General features: G+C 33.1%; 1 protein-coding gene across 1 annotated transcript in view; it reads right to left on the bottom strand.

The window, feature by feature from the left end:
• The window catches only part of LOC129231642 (tyrosine 3-monooxygenase-like), a 54,984-nt gene extending 43,410 nt beyond the window's left edge, over positions 1–11,574 (bottom strand). The window contains exon 1 of the mRNA XM_054866006.1: positions 11,467–11,574. Coding sequence (XP_054721981.1) covers positions 11,467–11,574 — 108 coding nt within the window. The remainder of the gene's footprint in view (positions 1–11,466) is intronic.
• Between the last annotated feature and the right edge of the window lie 8,818 nt (positions 11,575–20,392).

Here is a 20,392-nt window from a genome sequence, read left to right as displayed (position 1 = left end):
GCATTGATTTGTCTACAGGTGGAGATACTGCCCCTGAACTCGTTAACAGGTCACAACCGTCTTTTCTTCTCTAAACTGTTTAAAAAAACAATAATGATAATGAAAAAAATAATAATAATTAATTTGAATTTTGACATCTTGAATTCAAATTATGTTTTTCGCAATCACGAGTGTGTGTATGTAGGAGTGTGCGTTTGTGTGTGGGGGGTATGTGTGTTTGTGGGTAGGGGGTATGTGTATGTAGGCATGTGTGTTTGTGTCTGTGTGCTGGCATGAGTGTGTGTATGAATGTGTGTGTGGGGGGGGAGAGTATGTGAATATGTGTGTAGGCATATGTGTTTGTGTCTGTGTGCAGGCATGAATGTGTGGGTAGTTGTGTGTATGTGTATGTGTCTGAATGTTTGCGTGTGTAGGTGTATGTGTGTATGTGTGCGTGTGTGTGTATGCGCGTGTGTGTAGGACATGGACGCAACCTGGAGACGGCTTTCGCTATAGGAGCAGCATCGTGAGGAGCCGGTCGACGGTGATGCTGCGGGGGGGTGGCGGCGGGGGAAAATAAAATGATAGCACGCCAAAAACAGTCAAATGAAAACAATAAGCAATCGTGATTGCTCAAAAAAAAAAAAAAAAATGCAGGTTAATATAAAATATTTGAGCAACATGGAATGAGAGATCAAAAATAAAAGAAAATAACTTAAATTACCCAAGAAACAAATATTATTGATGAATTTATTGCATCATAATTATTAGGAAAGTGACCACAACAAGCTTTAATGAGTCATCAAGAAATATAATTATGAGAAATAATAAAGTCTTACTTGCAGAAATCACAATAGCAAGCTTCATTATCACTTCCTCGTTCATATTTACAGCCTAACTCTAGTTTCTTGGAGAGCTTTTGTTTCCTTTTGTTTGGATTCATATCGTGTTTTTGCTTTCGGTTTGATGAACGGCGTAGTATTCTATCCAACGAAGGCACAAGCGATTTTAGAATAAACTACCTCGCAGCTGTACAGAAACGAATATTCCAAGTACTAAGAAAAGTGTATTGCCTGAAAAAAATCAGTATAGATCACCTTTATTCATTGGTCTTATTTTACAAGACACTTTTAACAATCAATAAGGATTTTCAAAAAAAAAAAAAAAAACTTTTATTTACTTAATTTTTTTAAAGTCAAAAACAAAGATTATTTAACTACAAACAAATCGAAATCATATTATGTGTGTTAATAGTTACTAAAATTAAAAAAAAAAGTTTTTTTGGAAATAACTCCTCATTTTTTTTTTTTAAGGATATTTATTCGATTTCTATTTATTTACACAACTATCTTTTTGTCATAAAGAAATATAAATAAGTAAGGCTAATGTACGTCTATATTCTCTTTAAGTAACTCAAATGATGGTAAGGTAAGATCGTCAACACAATGTGTCTCTTCCATATATACTTTCCAAACAAAGGCATGCATTTTGATCAACTTAGTTGTGGACAATTGTAAAACAGTTTCAATAGTAGATCAGATTTTACGCAATAACTGATCAGGTATTTTTCTTCAAAATATTGAAAAAATTTTGCAGCATTGCTCATCTCACTTCGCCCCAACGAAGTAAATATATATATATATATATATATATATATATATATATATATATATATAATATATATATATATATATATATATATATATATATATATATATATATATTATATACTATATAGAAAAAGTGATTCTCAGCTTCTGAGAAAAATGACAAGTTAAAATAAAAATTGAAAAAAAAAATCGAGGGGGTGGGGAGGTTGCTTAAGTATTACTTTGAAAATGATATGTAAAATAATCATACTTTTTCTGCCTCACCTTTATAAAAATGTCTCCTAAAATGAGACAAAATGTTTCAGATTTTTTTTACTCGCCATAATATTATATTTCGCCATAATAAATATACTTTGAACTAGTCTTTTACTGCAATGTAGAAAAAATAATACTTCTTTTTCTACCGAATAGTCATGAAATGAAAGAGCTCACTCACGTTCCATACTACACCAAGGACGAGGATCAAGAAAGAATCTTTGAGGGAGACCGAGGAGTAGAAAGAAGTTCTCCGCTGTTTAAATAATAACTCGCTATAATTAAAGCTGTTTTATGCTTTTAGGCTCCCTTAAAGGAATTTGCCAACTAGAGAATTGAGGTAAGCGCCATCATCCAGGGCCCGAATGATTGCAAGATCTTCTCGGTTTGGTTTGCCCTTAATGACGTTACGTGTTTAATGATTTGAAAAAAAAAAAATAAATAAATAAATAAATAAAAAATAATAAAAATATTGATCACATGATCTTGGTTACATAAATGCAGATTACTTTTGGTTACATGAAAAGTTTAAATTTTTGTTCTGACGCAGAACACAGTGGAATGATTAAAATTGGGTAATACAAAATGAACATATTCAATTGACAGAAGAAAAGTGGACCTAATAGGAAAGCAAAATAATAAATATAGTAGTAAAGGTAATTAGGTAGTAATAATAGTTGAGCAAAGGAACATTGATGGGAGCAAGATGGCCCCAACTGTCTCCCCCCCCCCTCCTAGCCCTGTGATAAGGTGCGAAAAAACTGGATTATTTTTAAAACGAAAATCAATGAGGGATAAAGCGTTTCTGTAGGCCTCTTTGTCGATGAGTATAGAAATCGTTTTCATTGCACCCTTACATTGCTGGATAACACTATATGGATGGAAGTTAGAAGTAACTCTGCAGTGGAAAAAAAGTGCTCGAAGTCCCCAAGTTCCCCGGATTTTAGATAATAAGGTCAAATAAAATAATTCAATAAAATAAAAAGGGCAAAATATCCTCTATCCCTTAAGTGTTTAATGCATCGACCTCCCCACCCTAAATTGATTGGTTATCAGGAAATGCACCCCCCCCCCTCCCGCGCTTTCACCTCATTGTTTAATGTTTTTTTTATGATGATGACATCTGTATTTAACATCAAAACCTTCCCGTGCAATAGATCGCTAAAAATATTCAGCGATTTCCTGCAAATTTCATTTTTTAAAGTTTTTTTATAAATCAATTTCAAATTAAATTAAAATTTAGAAATTATTTCGGGCACTACCTTGTTTACTGCCTTGTTTTTTTCTTAAATTTTAACTTCAATATGTTTGTTTTGTTTGGCAACAAAGTTATAAGTAGAGCAATTTGCTTTTTATAAAATCAACGATTGTAGATTCAATACATGCTGCTTGAAATGGAGAGCGTTTATAAAGAATTATCAAAAATGTGTTTTCTTTTCTTATTTCTTTTGTTTTACTTATTCAGTTTGACATTTTATATTGAGAAGAGTCAGGACTTAGTTTGCATTGGAGCTCGTAGGCTCTCAGCTCCTGTTCTTCAGATAATTTTTAGAAATTAGACGGCCAACGGCGCAGTTCATCGATATTGCGCTTCGGAGCCTACTAGTACTTTATCAATTCCGAAACTGATGAATAGTCGGCCAATTTCCTAAGCAAAATGAACAGTTTGACATGTGTGATGAACATCTGTGATGTAACTTGTATCGTAACTAAGAGCTTCTTTTTTTATCGCCCAATAGTTTTTTTTTCTCTCTCTCTGACAGTGAAAGCACAGATACACGAGGAATGCCACTATTAAACGTAACCGTATCTGCTATTATTTCTCCTATTTCGCTTCAGACTCGAGATCAATTTTTCCTCCCATCGAGAAAAATGAAAAATAAAATATTTTTCAATGAAATATTTTCCATTTTATTATTAAAAATATGTTTAATCAAAGGAATAAGTAAATAAAAAAAATGAATGAATAAATAATGAAACAATAAAAGAGTTAATACATAAATAAGTAAATGTATGAGAAAAACAAATATGTGAATAAAATAGTGAAAGAATAAGAAAATAAATAAATAAGGGTGTTAGTAAATGAAGTGAAGTAATGTAAATAAATAAGTTAATAATTGAATGCGTAAGTGATTTAAAAAATGATCGAATAAGTAAACGAAATGAGCTATTTCACTTTGCCCCATTCACTTTGCTCCGCATCAGCTTGATTGTTCAAAATGTTTAAAACACAAATAAGCTTAGTATTAAAATAAAGAAATACTGCATCCAATATTAGTAGATGTCAATTAATATTTAAAAGTTAATAACAATACATTTATCATTTTATAATAACAAAAAATAATTTTTGACTTACTACAAAATATTATAATGTGACCATAAATTTTTGAAAACTGCTTTCATTTTCATATGTTTTGACCTTCAGAGATATGTTTTTCCCGACTGGAATAGACTACACGCGTTACTACATGGACAAAATATTACCAAATGGGTTTAGCTAAAATCAGTAAATGTTTCACCATTTCATTTTGCTCTACATTTCAATATAAATCAGGTCCCATACTTTATCAATTTGATTTAATTAACACCAATAAATTAATTTTGAAATTGATTTTCCATTTATTTGTGTATTTTCCAAGTACGAATGGTTTGTACATAAGTAAATAATGAGAGATTAAAAAAATATTTTGATCAATCGGTTACATATTGAGTGTAACAAAGTGACAACAAAATAAGAGGGCAAAGAGGCCCTTAAAAATGATTCTAATCTTAATGAAATGTCAATTAAGAAAAAACATAAAACAAATTAATGATTTTAAAGCTATGATTTTGATTGCAATTTCAGGAAAAGCACTTCTTTTTCATCATGAATAAAAATGTATCATGGTGGACATCAATAAATAAAATTGATTATCAGAAGAAAAAAAAAGAATAAGACTCAACGTGCTTGTTGACTATAGAATTCAAAGTGGGTCAATAAGCATAGAAGTTATACTAACCTAGTCCTCTTTAAAATATTACACCAAATTCAATGTAACTGCTTTCTTTATTTTCGAAATTGCTGTAGCGATATATATGAACCATAGAAAATTTTGAGACATAAATGAAAAACATTTATTTTCTGGGGGTTTTTTTCTTCTCAAGTTGTGTTGTTAAATTTATTTTTAAGCGAAACATATAATTTAAGTGATATTTTATATAGCAGTTGCATTTCAGCAATCTTAAATCTCATTTTAACTTCGAATTATTTGAAGCGAGACTGTCTTCCTTTTTATTTAAAAAGCAAAATATTTTTGAACCTTTCATAATTACCAAAGTACAAACGAAACACAATTTAATGGAATATCAAATTAAAAAATGATTATTTGATGGTAATTATTTAAATTGATTAAAAAAAAGTTCCAAAATGTCGGATATGATTTGTGTTGTTTGCGCGAGAATGACCCTTTTCCTATCCCTTCATACGTTTTAGTACAGCAGTGGTTGTTTATAATTAAGATGTTTTTGTAAGTTTTAAAACTTCGAAATACAAACTTCGTTGACCCAAATAATTTATGTTTTTTTTTCTTCTTCAAAAATATTGCTATGATTTCCGTGATGATATTTTAAACCGTATTTTTATGTATTAGAAATGAAAATGTGTTTTGAACGCCCCTGAGTGCCGGTATTCGATTATACCAGAATTCGTTGTTGTTAACTTATTTTGAATGAGGTTTGTCTGCTATCTTTTTGATACCTCTACTTCCGATAGTTCATTTCTGTAAATTTAGTTACACGGCATTTGTTACATTGAACTTAATGTTTATGCAATGAAGTTATTAACTGGGGTAGTGAGAAGAAAAAGGGTGTAAGTGCCGAAATTAAAAATTCGGAGATTATCAGTACAAATGGTAGGAGAACCTCTCCTGTTTTAGGGCAAGAGATGTTACTAGTAGCTTTGGTGGGTACTGCCATACAGTATGGTTTAGGAAAAAAAAAAAAAAAAACAATGAAAGCCTACCTAGTATCTGAACTTTAAGCACGTTTTATTCGAAACTTTAAAAAATCCACTTACATCCCTTTGTTTCTCACTGCCTTATGCTTCAATTGTTATTTTCTATTTAATATTATTGAGCAATCACGATTGCTTATTGCTTTCATTTCACCGTCTTTGGCGTTTGGTTCCTTTTTCAGCTTGGACCAGGGACACCAGCACCACCGTCCACCGGCCTCTGCAGGAGCGGCTCCGAGCACTGCCTCTTGGAATCTGTTTCTCCTTGTCGATGGCGTCCATGTCCTACACACACGCGCTCTCTCTCACACACACACACACACATGCCTTTACAGACACACACACACACGCCTACGTGCATACACACAGATCTACGCACACACGCAAGCCTACGTGCATACACACAGATCTACGCACACACACACGCATACACATGCACGCACACGCGCGCCTATACATACACGGCTGCACACACACACACACAACTATACACACGTAACCACCCAGGAGGAGGGGTAGGCTTGAAGGGACAGGAGCTGTTTCTAGAAACAATAGCCCCAAATGAGTAGGGCCCTGTCGCAACTTGTGATTGCGAAAAACATAATTTGAATTCAAAATTTCAGAATTCAAATTAATTATCTTTTTTATTATTTCTTTTCTTTTTGTTATTATTATCATTATTATTATTAGTTTGAGTTTTTATTTTTTTTTTTTTTTTGTGTTATATGCATAAACATATTATAATTAGAAATTTTATATTTGACAAACAGAGATGTAATTAAGTAATCTATCCTATAAATAAAAGTAAAAAAAAACAATCAGAAATTTTACAACGCTTTGCTGACCAACAAAAGAGCGAGTGAGTGAACTTCATCCCTCAAAATGATTTTGGCCATGCAAATTACGCATTCTTCAGAATCAGTGTGCTGTATCAACCTGGACGGGTTGCCTGGCCCCGGCAAGATTACAGGGGACCTTCCGCTAGATTCGAACTGACTCACAGAGGGATTCAACCGGTTCCAACCAGATCTATCTGGATAGAACGGCATCGAGTGCTTTGTTCTCCCGTGGTGCAAAGCTCTTTTTCTTAACCTAGAAGGAAGGGGAAACTGGGGAAATATGAATGAGAGAATCCTTCTCTGCTCTCTTCTACATCCATTTTGAATTTCAGAACCATTTAAGAACCTGTTCGCACTAAATTTTCATTTGATTATCTTAACCACACGAATGTTTTTTTTTTTTTTTTTTTTTAGCAAAAATTATCCGTGCGTAAGTTTTTGTTTTTAAGGGTGAAAAAGGAAAAAAAAAAAGATTTATTAACTGAGTCGAAATCACGTCATTATTTAAGAGATTATGACATAAAATTTAGCTTTGGTCTTCGTACCTCGGTCTTACATACCTCCACAGTAAGTTTTTGAAAGTTTTAAATCTAATTCGAAAATTAATTTGTAAACATGAGTCAACTTATGCACTTCGAATTATATTTTTTGGCTTTAATGATATTTCTATCGTTTTGAACAAATTGTTCTACCATGTTTTTGAGCTTCAAATTAACATACATTCCCTTTTCATTTCAATAAGTAGTAAGTACACATTTTCGTAAAACGATACATTCGGAAGGGTTAAATATCGTAACAACTTTCTGAATTTTTCTTAATCACAGGAAGCAATTCTTGGAACGGTAAGGCTTCGTCCTCGTTAACTATTAACCTGAAATCCAAGTAAGATATTTTCAACAATCGCAAAATTATTTTCTTGATTGCCTCTCTCTTCAAAGTCAGAATCATAGTCGCGAAATCCAGTTCATCTCTTTCCCATTCTTGTGCTGCTTTGATTTTGTTGACGCCACATTGATTTCTCCAAGTCGAATTTCAAGAGCATAGCAGAATTGCTGATGTGCATCATTAAATTTCTCAACTATTTTCATGACCGTTGCTATTCTATCTAAAATAATCTACGTTCCTCCAATTTACAGCGAATTAGTAGTTCTGTATACACTGCTATAACCAGAGGTTCCAGACGAGTGAATATATTCCCCCTAAGGTGAAAGCATGGTGACCAAGGGTGCCATACTGGCCAGGAAGTAAAGCAGAGGTGCGAAAGTAGCAGACAGTCGTAGACAGGGGTGCCAAAACAGCAAGCAATCGCTAAATGACTTGCTGGCGCATGCGCTTCCGGCATACATTCACCATTCAACCACTTCAATATGGCGGACGAATGATAGGTTGCACTACGCGTGGCTTCTACGTCTTTCACATTGAATGAAGTACACTATTGGATTAAATCTCAACTTTTGTAGGATAATTCTTTAAAATAACAAGTAAGTACAGCTTTTGATCACTTTGTAGCTTTTAGGGCTTTCAAACATAGTTAAAAGTACGTTTAATGCTTTTCATTTACCGTTAGTCCGTTACGATACCGTAGTACCGTTAGTTGTTTATTTTCAGGTTACCGTTACTATCGTGAAAATTCCATCATTCACACAAAACGCTACTAAATGTATCTATCATTATTTTCTTGAGTACTCGATAAGCAACATTTAATCATCGAAATAGTAACCGCAATGATATTTTCAATAACCAACAAGTGAGAACCTAAATAAAAATGATTCTTGTTCTTCGTGTAGCGAGCGCAAAAAATAAAAAAGAAATCTCTCTCCGTATATCTTTTTCTTTTGCTTTTTCGTTCAAGTGTTTGAATCATTTCCTGTTAGCGGTTATTCGATAGTGTTAGGAGTTTCTTTAAATTTTTAACTGTCGAAAAATTTTATGCGCATTTTATTTTATTGTTATTTTGATTGAAATGTTGAACGTTTGAGAAACGATTTTGTTTTATCGTAACTTTAATATCCCAGAATATTTTTGGCTGTTCATGTAAATAATTCATAAGTACATCTACACTTTACTTTCGGTGCGGTTATTTCTCACAAATGATCATTAACTTAACTATGATTATTCAAATAATTACTCGTCTTTAACTTTAAATATATTTGTGACAACTCTTTGATACCAAATAAAGTCTGTAGATATTTATTATTTTATTCATCTTTAATATTACTTTGTAAAACAAAAAAAAAAAAAAAAAAAAAAAAACTCATCAGTACGCAGAATTTTTTCACAAGTTTTTTACCGCCCCGAGAGTTATTATAATTATTATTATTTATTTTATTTATTTTTAAGAAAAAGATAAAAATTTCACAGGTCCCGAATGTTTTTCATTTGTTTTTACCGACCCGTGGGTCAAAAGAGGTTGAGAAACACTGATGTAGAGAACGATCAGATGAATTAAAGCAATGAGCACTTCTTAACTATGTTGAAAACTCTGAAATATGGTCAAATGCTGTAATTACAAGTTTTAATCATTTCCAGTACTGAATTCATGCAATGTGAAAAGTGTGCAAAACGTAGACTATCATGAATCAAAACAAAACTATTAAAAAAAGAAAAATACACAACTGTATTCAAAAACGCACACAATACGTGGGAGGGGGGGAGGATCTACAGTAAGGGTGCCATTTCTCTCTCCGAAGGTTCATTCTTTTCACCCCGGCTGCCTACTTTTTGAAAGGTGCCTGTTTTTCACCCTAGTTAGAGGTGAAATTTCGGCTCCGTATTGGGTGCCGCTGGTGAACAAGCGTTTCACCCCTGAAAGGTGCCGAATGCAACCTGTAGTTTTAACAGTGTATTCTGTAGCTGACATGCTTCCTGCGACATGTGTGAGTCCTATATTCCAGTGGTTCAACAAGAAAGTTGCAGGAGGGGGGGGGGATGTATCATCTGTTGGAGGGGAGAAAAGACATGAAACTTGTAGTGCTAAAACGTAGTTTTAGATTCTCTTTGGTGATTTTTTTGGTTAAGGGAAAGAAAGGTGTTGGGCACTAGGGGCTTAGCGGAAATTTGTGGAAATTGAAACCATAAAAACATGATTATAGGACAAATTTATTGACGTTAGGGCAACGAATGGAGCTCAGGGACTATCCCCGATCATTTTTTTAAAAAATAGATCGAAATCGAATCCTCTCCCCCAAACCTTTCCAATTTCTCGAAATTGAAGTTCCAAAAACGCAATTGCAGATAAACTTTGAAGATTTTACGGAAAGAGGGTTCTAGAGCTCTCCCCTAAATTTTTTTTCAAAAATAATGTCCTAAAAGCTTAAGCAATATGCTATGTAGAAGGAGGATTTCACGGGTCATTCCACTTAAGTAAGTGGAGTTTAAACACTCACCTTTTTTTTATGATATTAGAGGAAGGCGGTTCGAGGGCTCTTTCCGAATATTTTCTGAAATTCGATTGTAAGGCCACATTTGATTGCATTAGGGCCGGTAATTTTTCAAAACTTGAGCTCCAAAAACGCAAATTTAAGCGATTTTTGATGTTGTATGAGAGTATGATAGAGATGTATTTGAGGGCTTTCCACTGGAAATTTTGCAAATTTCAACATTTGGAAACGAAATTTCAGATGCTCCATAAAAATTTTGGTGTGTGTGTGTATGTGTGGGAGGGGGCATTATGAAGACTTTTTAAATTTTCAGACGAATTAGAAAACAGGAGAAAAAGAGGAAGAAATAGGATTAGAAGGGGGGGGGGGGGCAATTAGCTGATCAATAAGCTGTAACTAGTGAAAGTTTTGAATTCAAAAATTTCTTTCAAAAGAAATAAAGATCGTCCCCTAACATCATTACTTTTTCTTATTAAAATCACTTTATTTTTCCAAGACGGGTTCTTTTCTTCTCTTCAATTGTGAAGAATAGTTTTAACAGCACTCAATTCAGCGTTCTGGGTGGGAGGGGGCAACTCAGCTGTGCCTCCCCATCTGGTTACGCCTCTGCTGTATTTCAATATTTTTACCAAAATGAATACGTATTTGCATTTAAACGAAGCCTGTTTCATACTTGTTCATTTTTCAAGTGTGAGACAAAAATCTGAACCATTTCATTTTATTTCTATTAATCGATTCAGTTAGTACTAAAACCAGCTCAATAATTTTTTTAAAAATTTTACATTAGAGAAAAAACATTTCACTGTCTGTTCACTTTTAATTTTTCCAAAAGATTTTTTCTTCCACTCAAAAACATTCGGTGTACGACTTCATTTTTGCTATCGTTTTAAAATTTAGCAGGATTAGCTGATTATTTACAGAAGAAATAATTTAGATTGAGAGGTTTTTGAAGTAAATCGGCCTTTTTTATTTATTTATTTTTTTTTAAATTTTTCATGAAAACTCCAATTAAACTCATGTGGGTTTTCACTTTTACGCTATGTACTAGCCAGTTCAATTAAAAATTTGAGTAGATTAAGTAATTCTTGTAATTATGTTGTAGATATTACCGGTACGTTTTTACAGTGGTGATATGATAAAACCCACTGTAAAAACGTACGGATGGTAAAATGCCCCCAAAAATCGTCCACAATACTAGATCATATACTATTACACCTTAGAAGCATAAATTTTTCATCTTATAAATATAATAGTAAAACTAAGCCGAAGTATTACCAGCAGATATTTGTGTTTTTAGAAGTTATTAATATTTATTGCAAATAAACAAACCAAAAAACTACGCATTGCAAATAAAAATATTTTGATCAGTAAAACACAATAAAATATATACTCATTTGTGAAAAGGAACTCACCAATTTACAAATATGGGGCCTTCGTGGCGGACCGGTCAGAAGTACCAGCTCTGACAGCAGCCTGAGCGCAGTAATCGATGTCGAGGAATCGATTCCCGCCTTCACCATGGGTGTTATTTCCTTTTCTTTGGGATTTAAATTTTATTCTAACTTGCGCTATCTGTGCTATGTAGCACAGTACAATTCTGTAATAATAAAATAAGTAATAGTGATGATAATAATAATAATAATAACAATAAATATCTTAATGTCAAAAAGTTTTAACACTAACGCATAATTTCCCTAAGAGAAACTTCATACTCGATCTTAACATTACCCAGACAAAGAGAGATGTATCGTAATTACATGTCATGAATTTACACCAATGAAAGTATACCAATATATTTGCAACTGATTTCAATTATCATATTGGTTGCCACTATAAAGTAAAACCGATTGGCAAGAGACTTGTAAGCAAATGACAGCTGCAAGTGCAAAGGCAAATAAAAATTTCAGAAAGAAATGAGATATTAACTTGCCAAGCATAGGGATAAATAGCAAAAAATGACATAAAATAATTTTTTGTAGATAAAAAGTTTTCTTCGAAATCTTACTCGTCGAAAAAATACATAAATAGATTTATAACTATACAAATAAAATTTTTATAATAGAAGTAAATGAAGTGGTATTTTATTTTAAATAATATTTTGTTCCTTCTAAATACCCAGATTATGATAAAACTCCGTCCAAATATAGTTTTTGCTTCATTGTTCGAAGATTAGAACCCCCCCCCCCTCAATACGGGGGGCGGGCGCAGATTTGAACAAGAGTATTTTAAGAATTTATATCTTTACATAATGTTTAATTTAATTGTAAGTTATTGGTATAATTAACTGGGATTATGTGATGAAAAAATACATCATTTTTATCATGTAATTTTTAAACAATACTGATTTTGATCTGAAAAAGAAATACATATGATGATTTTTACTAAAATTGCTAAAGATGCCTTTCTCTCTCCTACTGCAATTACTAGTTCTGATGCATGTTTTAAATAGGCTTTGAGTGTGTGGAGAAATTTGACAAAAATGCTTTTAATTTTGTTTGTTTGTTCCGTCTACTACTGTCAATAAAAATTTTCTTCAAAAATTTTCTTGCCCTTTATATGTGAAAATATTTTTTAGTTCAACTATTGCGACGAAAAGAGACTTTTTATTTATTTTTTGTTCTGTCTACTACTGTCAAAAAAATTTTCTTTTATAAATTTCATGTCCCTTATATGTGAGATCATTTGTTAGTTCAACTATTGCTACGAAAAGAGGAAAAACTGAAGTGAACCAGAAAGTTGAGTTGTTTAAGTACAAAAAATTTTGATTTCATAGTAAAATAAGAGCATAGTTACGATTTAAAAACTTTTTTTTTATGTGCTGATTGAAAGTGAATACTAGCTCTAGATTTTCTTTGAATTTATTAATGACAATTTCAAACAAAACAAAACAGATATAGCATTAATGAATATAATTTATCCTAACTAAAAGACGCATAATACCATCTTATTGTATATTAGCTAGATCAATGGTTCCCAAATTGAGGCTGATAGCACACAAAGGAGAGATTTGGCTCTTCGGGGGGGGGTGATAAATTCATGAGGGGCGATAGGAGGGCGATGAGTATTTAAAAGACACGTTATTAATAATAATAGAAAAATATCAAATATCCAAATTGAAAACGATACCGACTTTTAAAGAGTTCAGACAAGGAATCAGAGGGCGTGGTGGTGGTGGTGGGGGGGGGGAACAAGGGATTTAAAAATAAACAAAAGTTGAGGAGCTTTCTCCTTATACCTCGGTTAAAATTCAAGTACGCATTTCATCAATTCATCGCATAGTTTATGAATTTTCAAATTTTCAAGTAGGACTCTTTTTTCCATGATCTTGATTAAGTATCACCCTTCAAATTATTCCTAGGTGATCAGATTTGTTTTTCTCTCAAAATGAGAAGCTTTAAAATTTAGCACTAGTAATAATTAGTAATTTAGCACTAGTAATAAAAAAGTTAAATAGGTACTAGTTGCTTGAAAAAAAAATGGTTTGTTCTTATTACAAAGAACAGAAATGGACAAATTAAAAAAAGATAGGTACCTTAGATTTCAACAGACGCACATATTATAATACACTTAGTTCGTCACTATCAATCCTATTTCTGTTTCTCTGACCAGGGTTGCCAAATGAAAACATTTGAAAATAGTCAAAACGCTACTCAAAATAACCGAAGATAGCCGACATAAGAGAGAACTGCACCACCTTTCGATATAATTTCAACTGTATGTGCACTTAAATATACAATATACATTCCCCGTATTTTTTACCCACAAAATTTTTAAGATGACACAACAATAAATTGATACTTTTATGTTCTCTTCTGTTAATTCTCCGAGTGTAATTTATATGAAAAAAAAAAATAATTCAAACCGGCTAATATTTGCCAAATGCGGTAAATATTTTCCACACACTGATCTACTAATTGCGAGGTTAAGCATTGTTCGATTGGTTACTGTTATTTTTTCACTTACGTGTCTAATTTGACCGCCGCTGTATATTTTCTCATCGATGCTCAAGTTTCTTACACTCTCTTCTCTCACATTTTTTCCCCTTCCATTTCCTAGAGTAGTTGGTTAATTTTCAGAAAATTGGACATTTCTGTGTCCCGACACAATGTGCGGAACAACGGGACAGACTGTCTGAAAACGGGACACACATGGTCACCTTAAGCATGAGTGACATTCGGAGCGAATGTTTATGGTATCACCCCACGAAAATGTTAAAGTTTAAAAAAAAAAGAAAAAATCAGGCAAGCGTAAAGTAGGGATTTTCATGCAAAATATCTAAATAACCATTTTAAAATTTATTACGTCATGCATCATCAAACTTCATTACTATTGATTAAGCATTATTAACATACTTAAAACAAACTATCCAAACAAGCGGGAAATGAACATTGTTTAGTAAAGAAAAGACAATACGCGTTTGATTGAAGATCATTTTTCTTTGGGAGTTTTAGAATTCACCGCTTTTTTTTTTTTTTTTTCGGTTTGAAAATTTTGGATTGAATAAATTTAGAATAAAACTTAGTTGAATAAACCTGCAATATTTGGAGTTGCTGAGCAACACTAAAACCAGTTTTGAACACCCCAGCAACCAGCATCCCCCACACCTGACAAACCTACCATTGCGCATGTACGTAAAACCGTAAAACCTAGAAGCATATTTTATTTCCTTATATTTTACACGCGTTAGGAATCCGAATTCCCAACGAATTTTGATATTAAAGCAGTGTAGACCGGGGCACATTTACGCAGTACCCTTTTTTCAAAGCGAATTATAACTGGAGAGCCAACAACTGTTGGGCCAACAGTCATAACAGATTGATGCTACTCCCTAGCAAATATTCTCACAAGTTTTTGAGCATTAGTCGAGCTTCGGTCCAGCATGCAAAAAGAATAATCTGTTTTCTACCAAGTTGAGTAAATTTTGTGCTGAATGTTTTGAAGCTTATTGTGAATAAATAATACTCAGTTAAAAAAAAAGCAAATATATAAAAATTAGCAGAATTTTATCCTTTTTTGAGAATTGTATTTGTATGAACTGAAATCTTATTAATTTTTTTGCACGTTGAACGTGCTCATGACACTTTTTTCGCTCCAAACTGTCTCAACCATTTTTAGTATTTTCCGGCTGTTTAGTTTTGAAAATTACCATTAAAGTTTTAGTTAAGTTACACATTCGTATTTTATAGCTTACAATCATATAGTGCTGTCTTCATGCCCCTTCAACTTCAGCTTTATACACTATTCAGTCTGTAATAAATTTGCTTTATTTTAACGATGGTAAGACATAATGTTCAAAACACTAACAGAACCACGTTAGGTGTCAAAATAAAACAAGAACCGTTTTATAAAGGAATTGAATAGCTTGGAATTTCAATTGCTGTTCGAAAAAAGGAGAGCTGAGCCGGATAAATTTTTTCGCAGAATGAGGAATATAATAGTCAGCCTAGTCTAGAAGAAAGGGCTAATTATCTTCATTATTTCTAGATATATACGCATATGTTTCATATTAAAGAGTTATTAATTGAAATATGATGATCGTCCTGTTCTTTTTTTTTTTTCGTCTGTTGTTTATACATGTCCTAGGCTTGTTCACATGTGTTTCCCTGTCCCTGTAGGGGGACATGTGAACAATTGTCGACATTTTTTTTTTAAATACCAGAAAGTAGAAAAATCCCTTTTTTTAATCTCAAAAAAAAAAAAAAAAAAAAAAAAAAAAAAAAAAAAAAAAATCCATGATACAAAGAAATGACTATTTAATCATGTTGGACGCTTTCGCTTTGATAAATTGATAATATTTTTTTGAAAAATAAGAAAATGAAAAAATTGTTCACATGAGCTCCCCCCCCCCCTCTCTCTCTCTCTCTCTCTCTCTCTCTCTCTCTCTCTCTCTCTCTCTCTCTCTCTCTCTCTCTATATATATATATATATATATATATATATATATATATATATATATATATATATATATATATATATATATATATATATATATGTATATTTGTTATATATGTTGTGGAAAATAATCCGTTTATATAAACCTGCAACATTTGTAGAGTACACAAATGCGACAGCGGTTGGTTTTGTGATTTTTTCTGAACGTGATTTCCTACAACTTCTCTCTAGCTAGAAGAGTGTATTCAGAGAAGAAAAGAAAAAACAATATTAGAAAGCACTTCCAACTGAAATTTCAATTAAGCATTGTGCTAAAATAATAGGATGATTTTTTGTTGTCTGCGAAACATAATAGACTGTCTCGAAAAAAAAATGTGTTTATTATACTTATAATTTTTAGTTTGGGTATAAGTTGTGGAAAGGAATCTGTCTGAATATATAAGGAAAACATACAAATGGGATGAATGGACTTTTTTGTTATCTTCTCAAAAAGTTATTTCATACAGGTGTTTCAGAAAACAAACCAAAAAAAGCTTAAAAATAGATTAGCTGGAACTTCTATCACGGTGCGAAGAAAAAGGATATGATTGATTATATTTTTGAGTGGGGAATGAGAAAAACAATAGCCTTGAAAGAAAACAGTGCTTTATTTCTGACGGTCAAAAAGCTTTAAAATGTACAATTCACAATTTCTGTTGAAAAAAGCAATTACTGATCTAGATACCGCATTTTAACCTTCAAAACATTTCTGTACGTGAGAGGTAAATGGCACCGGGAATTCCTTCAATTCGGAGGTGAATGGTACGAACTCAGCAAGAAAAGGAAAAGGTAGGAAATTAGTTTAGAGGGTTTTTTTTGAGCAATCACGATTGCTTATTGTTCTCATTTGACTGTTTTGATGTCCTTTGATTTTATTTTCTCACCGCCATCGCCACCCTCTGCAGCATCACCGTCGACCGGGTCCTCACGATGCTGCTCCTATAGCGAAAGCCGTCTCCAGGTTGCATCCATATCCTACACACACGCGCTTACATACATAACTACACACACACGCACGCACGCATACACACACACACAAACACATACACACACAAACACATGCACACACATACACCTACACACACATAGACCTACACACACATACACACAACTACCCACACATTCATGCTTCACACAGAATAAAAACACATATGCCTACACACACATACACATACCCCCCCCCCCCCCACACACATTCATATACACAACTACTCACACACTTATGCCAGCACACAGACACAAAAACACATGCCTACACACATACACATACCCCCTACACACAAACGCACATACCCCCCACACACAAACCCACACGCCTACATACACACACTTATGATTGCGAAAAACATAATTTGAATTCAAGATGTCAAAATTCAAATTATATTTTTTTTCGATGATTTGTATGACTGAATTGTCATTTATCGGCTTAAAAGCTAAAATGTGCTTAGCAAAATCTTAGAGTTTTGTATCTCAATAGGGTGAGAAAAGTGGATTAAGATGGTACGTAAAGCTCTATTTTGAAAGAAAATGGACATAGTGCCCTATACCTCCCAGGTACAGGTTTAACATGTCCAAAATAAAACGTTTTCCATTGACAAAATATATCGATACATAGGTAATGTAACCAGAATTTTCAAATTAAAAATCGAGGCATATCACGTGGGGGGGGGGGGGGCATTATGTCACCGAATTGAAGATTTTTAGATTTCGCATTAAAAGTATTTTTGAATTAAGCCCCCCCCCCTTTCCCCCGTCCCTCAAATCTTATGAAATCATAGCAGTTATTTATTCTTCAATTTTGAAATAAGAGCGTAACTAATAAAGGAAATATTATTCAGATGAACTTATAAATAGCTCTAGTTGAAAAATAACTCAATATGGTGTCAATAAGCGAAGCTTGAAGAGAAGCTTGCAGCAAATTTATACCTACAAAGGTGTCAGTCATATTTACCGTTAAAAAAAATGTTCTTTGGCAAATTTTCATCGCCTTTCAAAAATTTGAAAATTCCTTAATCAATGTGAAAAGTTTATTTTGATTAAAAGGAGATATTTTTAATTTAAACATTACTGCGCAACCTTAAGTATTGACAAATCTAGTAGATTTATATTTTCCCTCATTTAGTGGAATTTGGATAGAAAAGCGGAGTTCTAATGGAAAAGCGAGACATTTTAGCAGGACATTGAGCCAGCGGGATAGACAAACAAAAAAAAGGGGACTGTCTCTCCAAAATCGGGATATCTGGTCACTTTTTGCACCTCCCCAATTATTAAATTTCTTAGTTATCAGTTCGTTTTGGAAAAAGAGAGGAAGGGGGAATAAGGTAGAAAAAGATACTTATATTATTAGTTTTTTATTTATATAGGGGAAGATGCTGTACCCACGGACGGTTGTACCTACAGACGTTGGTCGGGAAATTCCGTGTATCGTCCTAATTGGGGTTCAACGTGTGTGCCACAGTCCTCTCCAGTACACCAGGAAGTTTCAACGCCATCAAACGAACATTTAAGATTCTATCTCAATTTTTTTGGTTTTAGTAGGGTCTAAGTAAAAAAAAAAAAAAAACATGAGCAATTTCTTTTTTTTTTTTCGTCCGTCGTGGATTGTATTATTCATTTTTGTTGTAGGTATAATTCTCTATATTTTGAAGGTTTTTTTTTCTGATTTTCAATGTTGTAAAACTGTGGTCTTGTCAATGTGGCTAGCAAAACCAAAATGGCGTACCTTTGTACATAAGGATACATAACCATGTGTACCCACGGACGGCAATTTGTAGTCTCCTAGAATCACACCAGAGTCTTCTTACAAAGTGAAGTACCTCAAAATGGTGCCTTGTCATCAACGTCTAAAATTGGCTTTTAGCAATGATAATGAATTTGAAGCAGGGCTTGAAGATATAGTGTTGAAGTAACCCCACCTGTTGTAGGATCTACAGACCGTCAATCCCACCTGTTTTCATTTGAAGTCGACTTTTCTAAATTTTTGTTGGATTAATCTAAACTGAGTTTTTTCGTAATGGATTAATTTTGGTTAAAGGTTTCAATTTGCATATAAATTGAAGTTATTATGTAGGTACATAGAGAGCCATACTACCACGAATCTAGTTATTTTTTTGTTTAAAAACATATTAATTATTCATTATATCATTAACTCTCTTAAGAGTAATAACTTTTTTAAAGAGTTCACTAATGTTAAAAATTAAGGAAAATTAAAAATAGGGAAAAAACCTTCATTAATTTTCAAAGTTTAATTTCTGTTGGAGATTTTATTTAATGTAATTTTCAATGGATGTTTAAAGAATTTCAGTATAAAATGGCTTATCAAAATGTATTGAGTATAATTGAGTTCCTCAGACCTATTTATGTGTTATTTTTTTATATGTCCATGGGTACAAAGGCACCTGTCCGCGGAGTGAACTGGTTGTTGTACCCACGGAAAAAAAAAGATGGTTTTTAAGAATTTTTTTTTGAGATTGAATTGAGATTTTCACCTGACAAAAATTGCCAAATTAGATGATAAGTAGTAGATCCTGCCAGAAATTGTTTCCGATCGATTATCCATTCCCAGAGACCAGCAAAAATTGAAAAGTTAATTTTGTCCGTGGGTACAGCAGCTTCCCCCTATAGATATTTTTTTAGTTTAAGAGTGATTGGATAAAGTTGCTTTATAAATCATAGGGTCTGGTGGGAAAAAGTGGTTAATGGCGTAAAGTGTGGTCATAAATCAAATAAAGAGCTATACGAGATGTGGCTATTAAATAACAAGACTGATGCTGCTACAGAAGAACAATGCATGCGCCAAATCCGAACGACAGATAGCTGTGTAGCGTAAAGCCTTCTCTTTCGATTGCAACAAATCCCGTGTCTGCAGAGGAATCAGTCTGGCCGTAACCATCGTTTATATAAGAGGTGTTTGTTTCGTTTTGCCGGAAAACATGATAAGTGTAATAATAAAGCAACAAATTCTCGTGAAATTTCACATAAAACTTGGTAAAATCACTATTCAAACTTATCGTTTTTTAAAAGAAGTTTATGGCTATGAATGTTTATCACGTGCCCGAGTTTCTGAGTGGTTCAAGCATTTCCTAAGATAGCCGAGAAGACGTTGGAGACGGGGACCACTTGGATCGCCCTTCCACATCCAAAATGGACGAAAATATCGAATCCTAATATCGAATCAATCAACATTACTACCGTGAGGTGCTTGCTCAACTCCGTGAAAGAAAAACGCAAAAACGACCCGAATTGTGGAAGAACAAGTCGTGGGTTCTCCATCAAGACAATGCGTCGGCACATTAAGCATTATTTGTCAAGACGTTTCTAGCCAAGTACAACATCCTAGTTTTAAACCATCCGCCTTATTCACCTGACCTGGCACCATGTGACTTTTAGCTATTTCCTAAAGTCAAA

This window comes from Uloborus diversus, chromosome 10, assembly GCF_026930045.1.
Source record: "Uloborus diversus isolate 005 chromosome 10, Udiv.v.3.1, whole genome shotgun sequence".
In the NCBI taxonomy this organism is placed as follows: Eukaryota; Metazoa; Arthropoda; class Arachnida; order Araneae; family Uloboridae; genus Uloborus; species Uloborus diversus.
The sequence above is the reverse complement of the archived record's forward strand: the minus strand, read 5'-3'. Positions and strand labels throughout refer to the sequence as shown.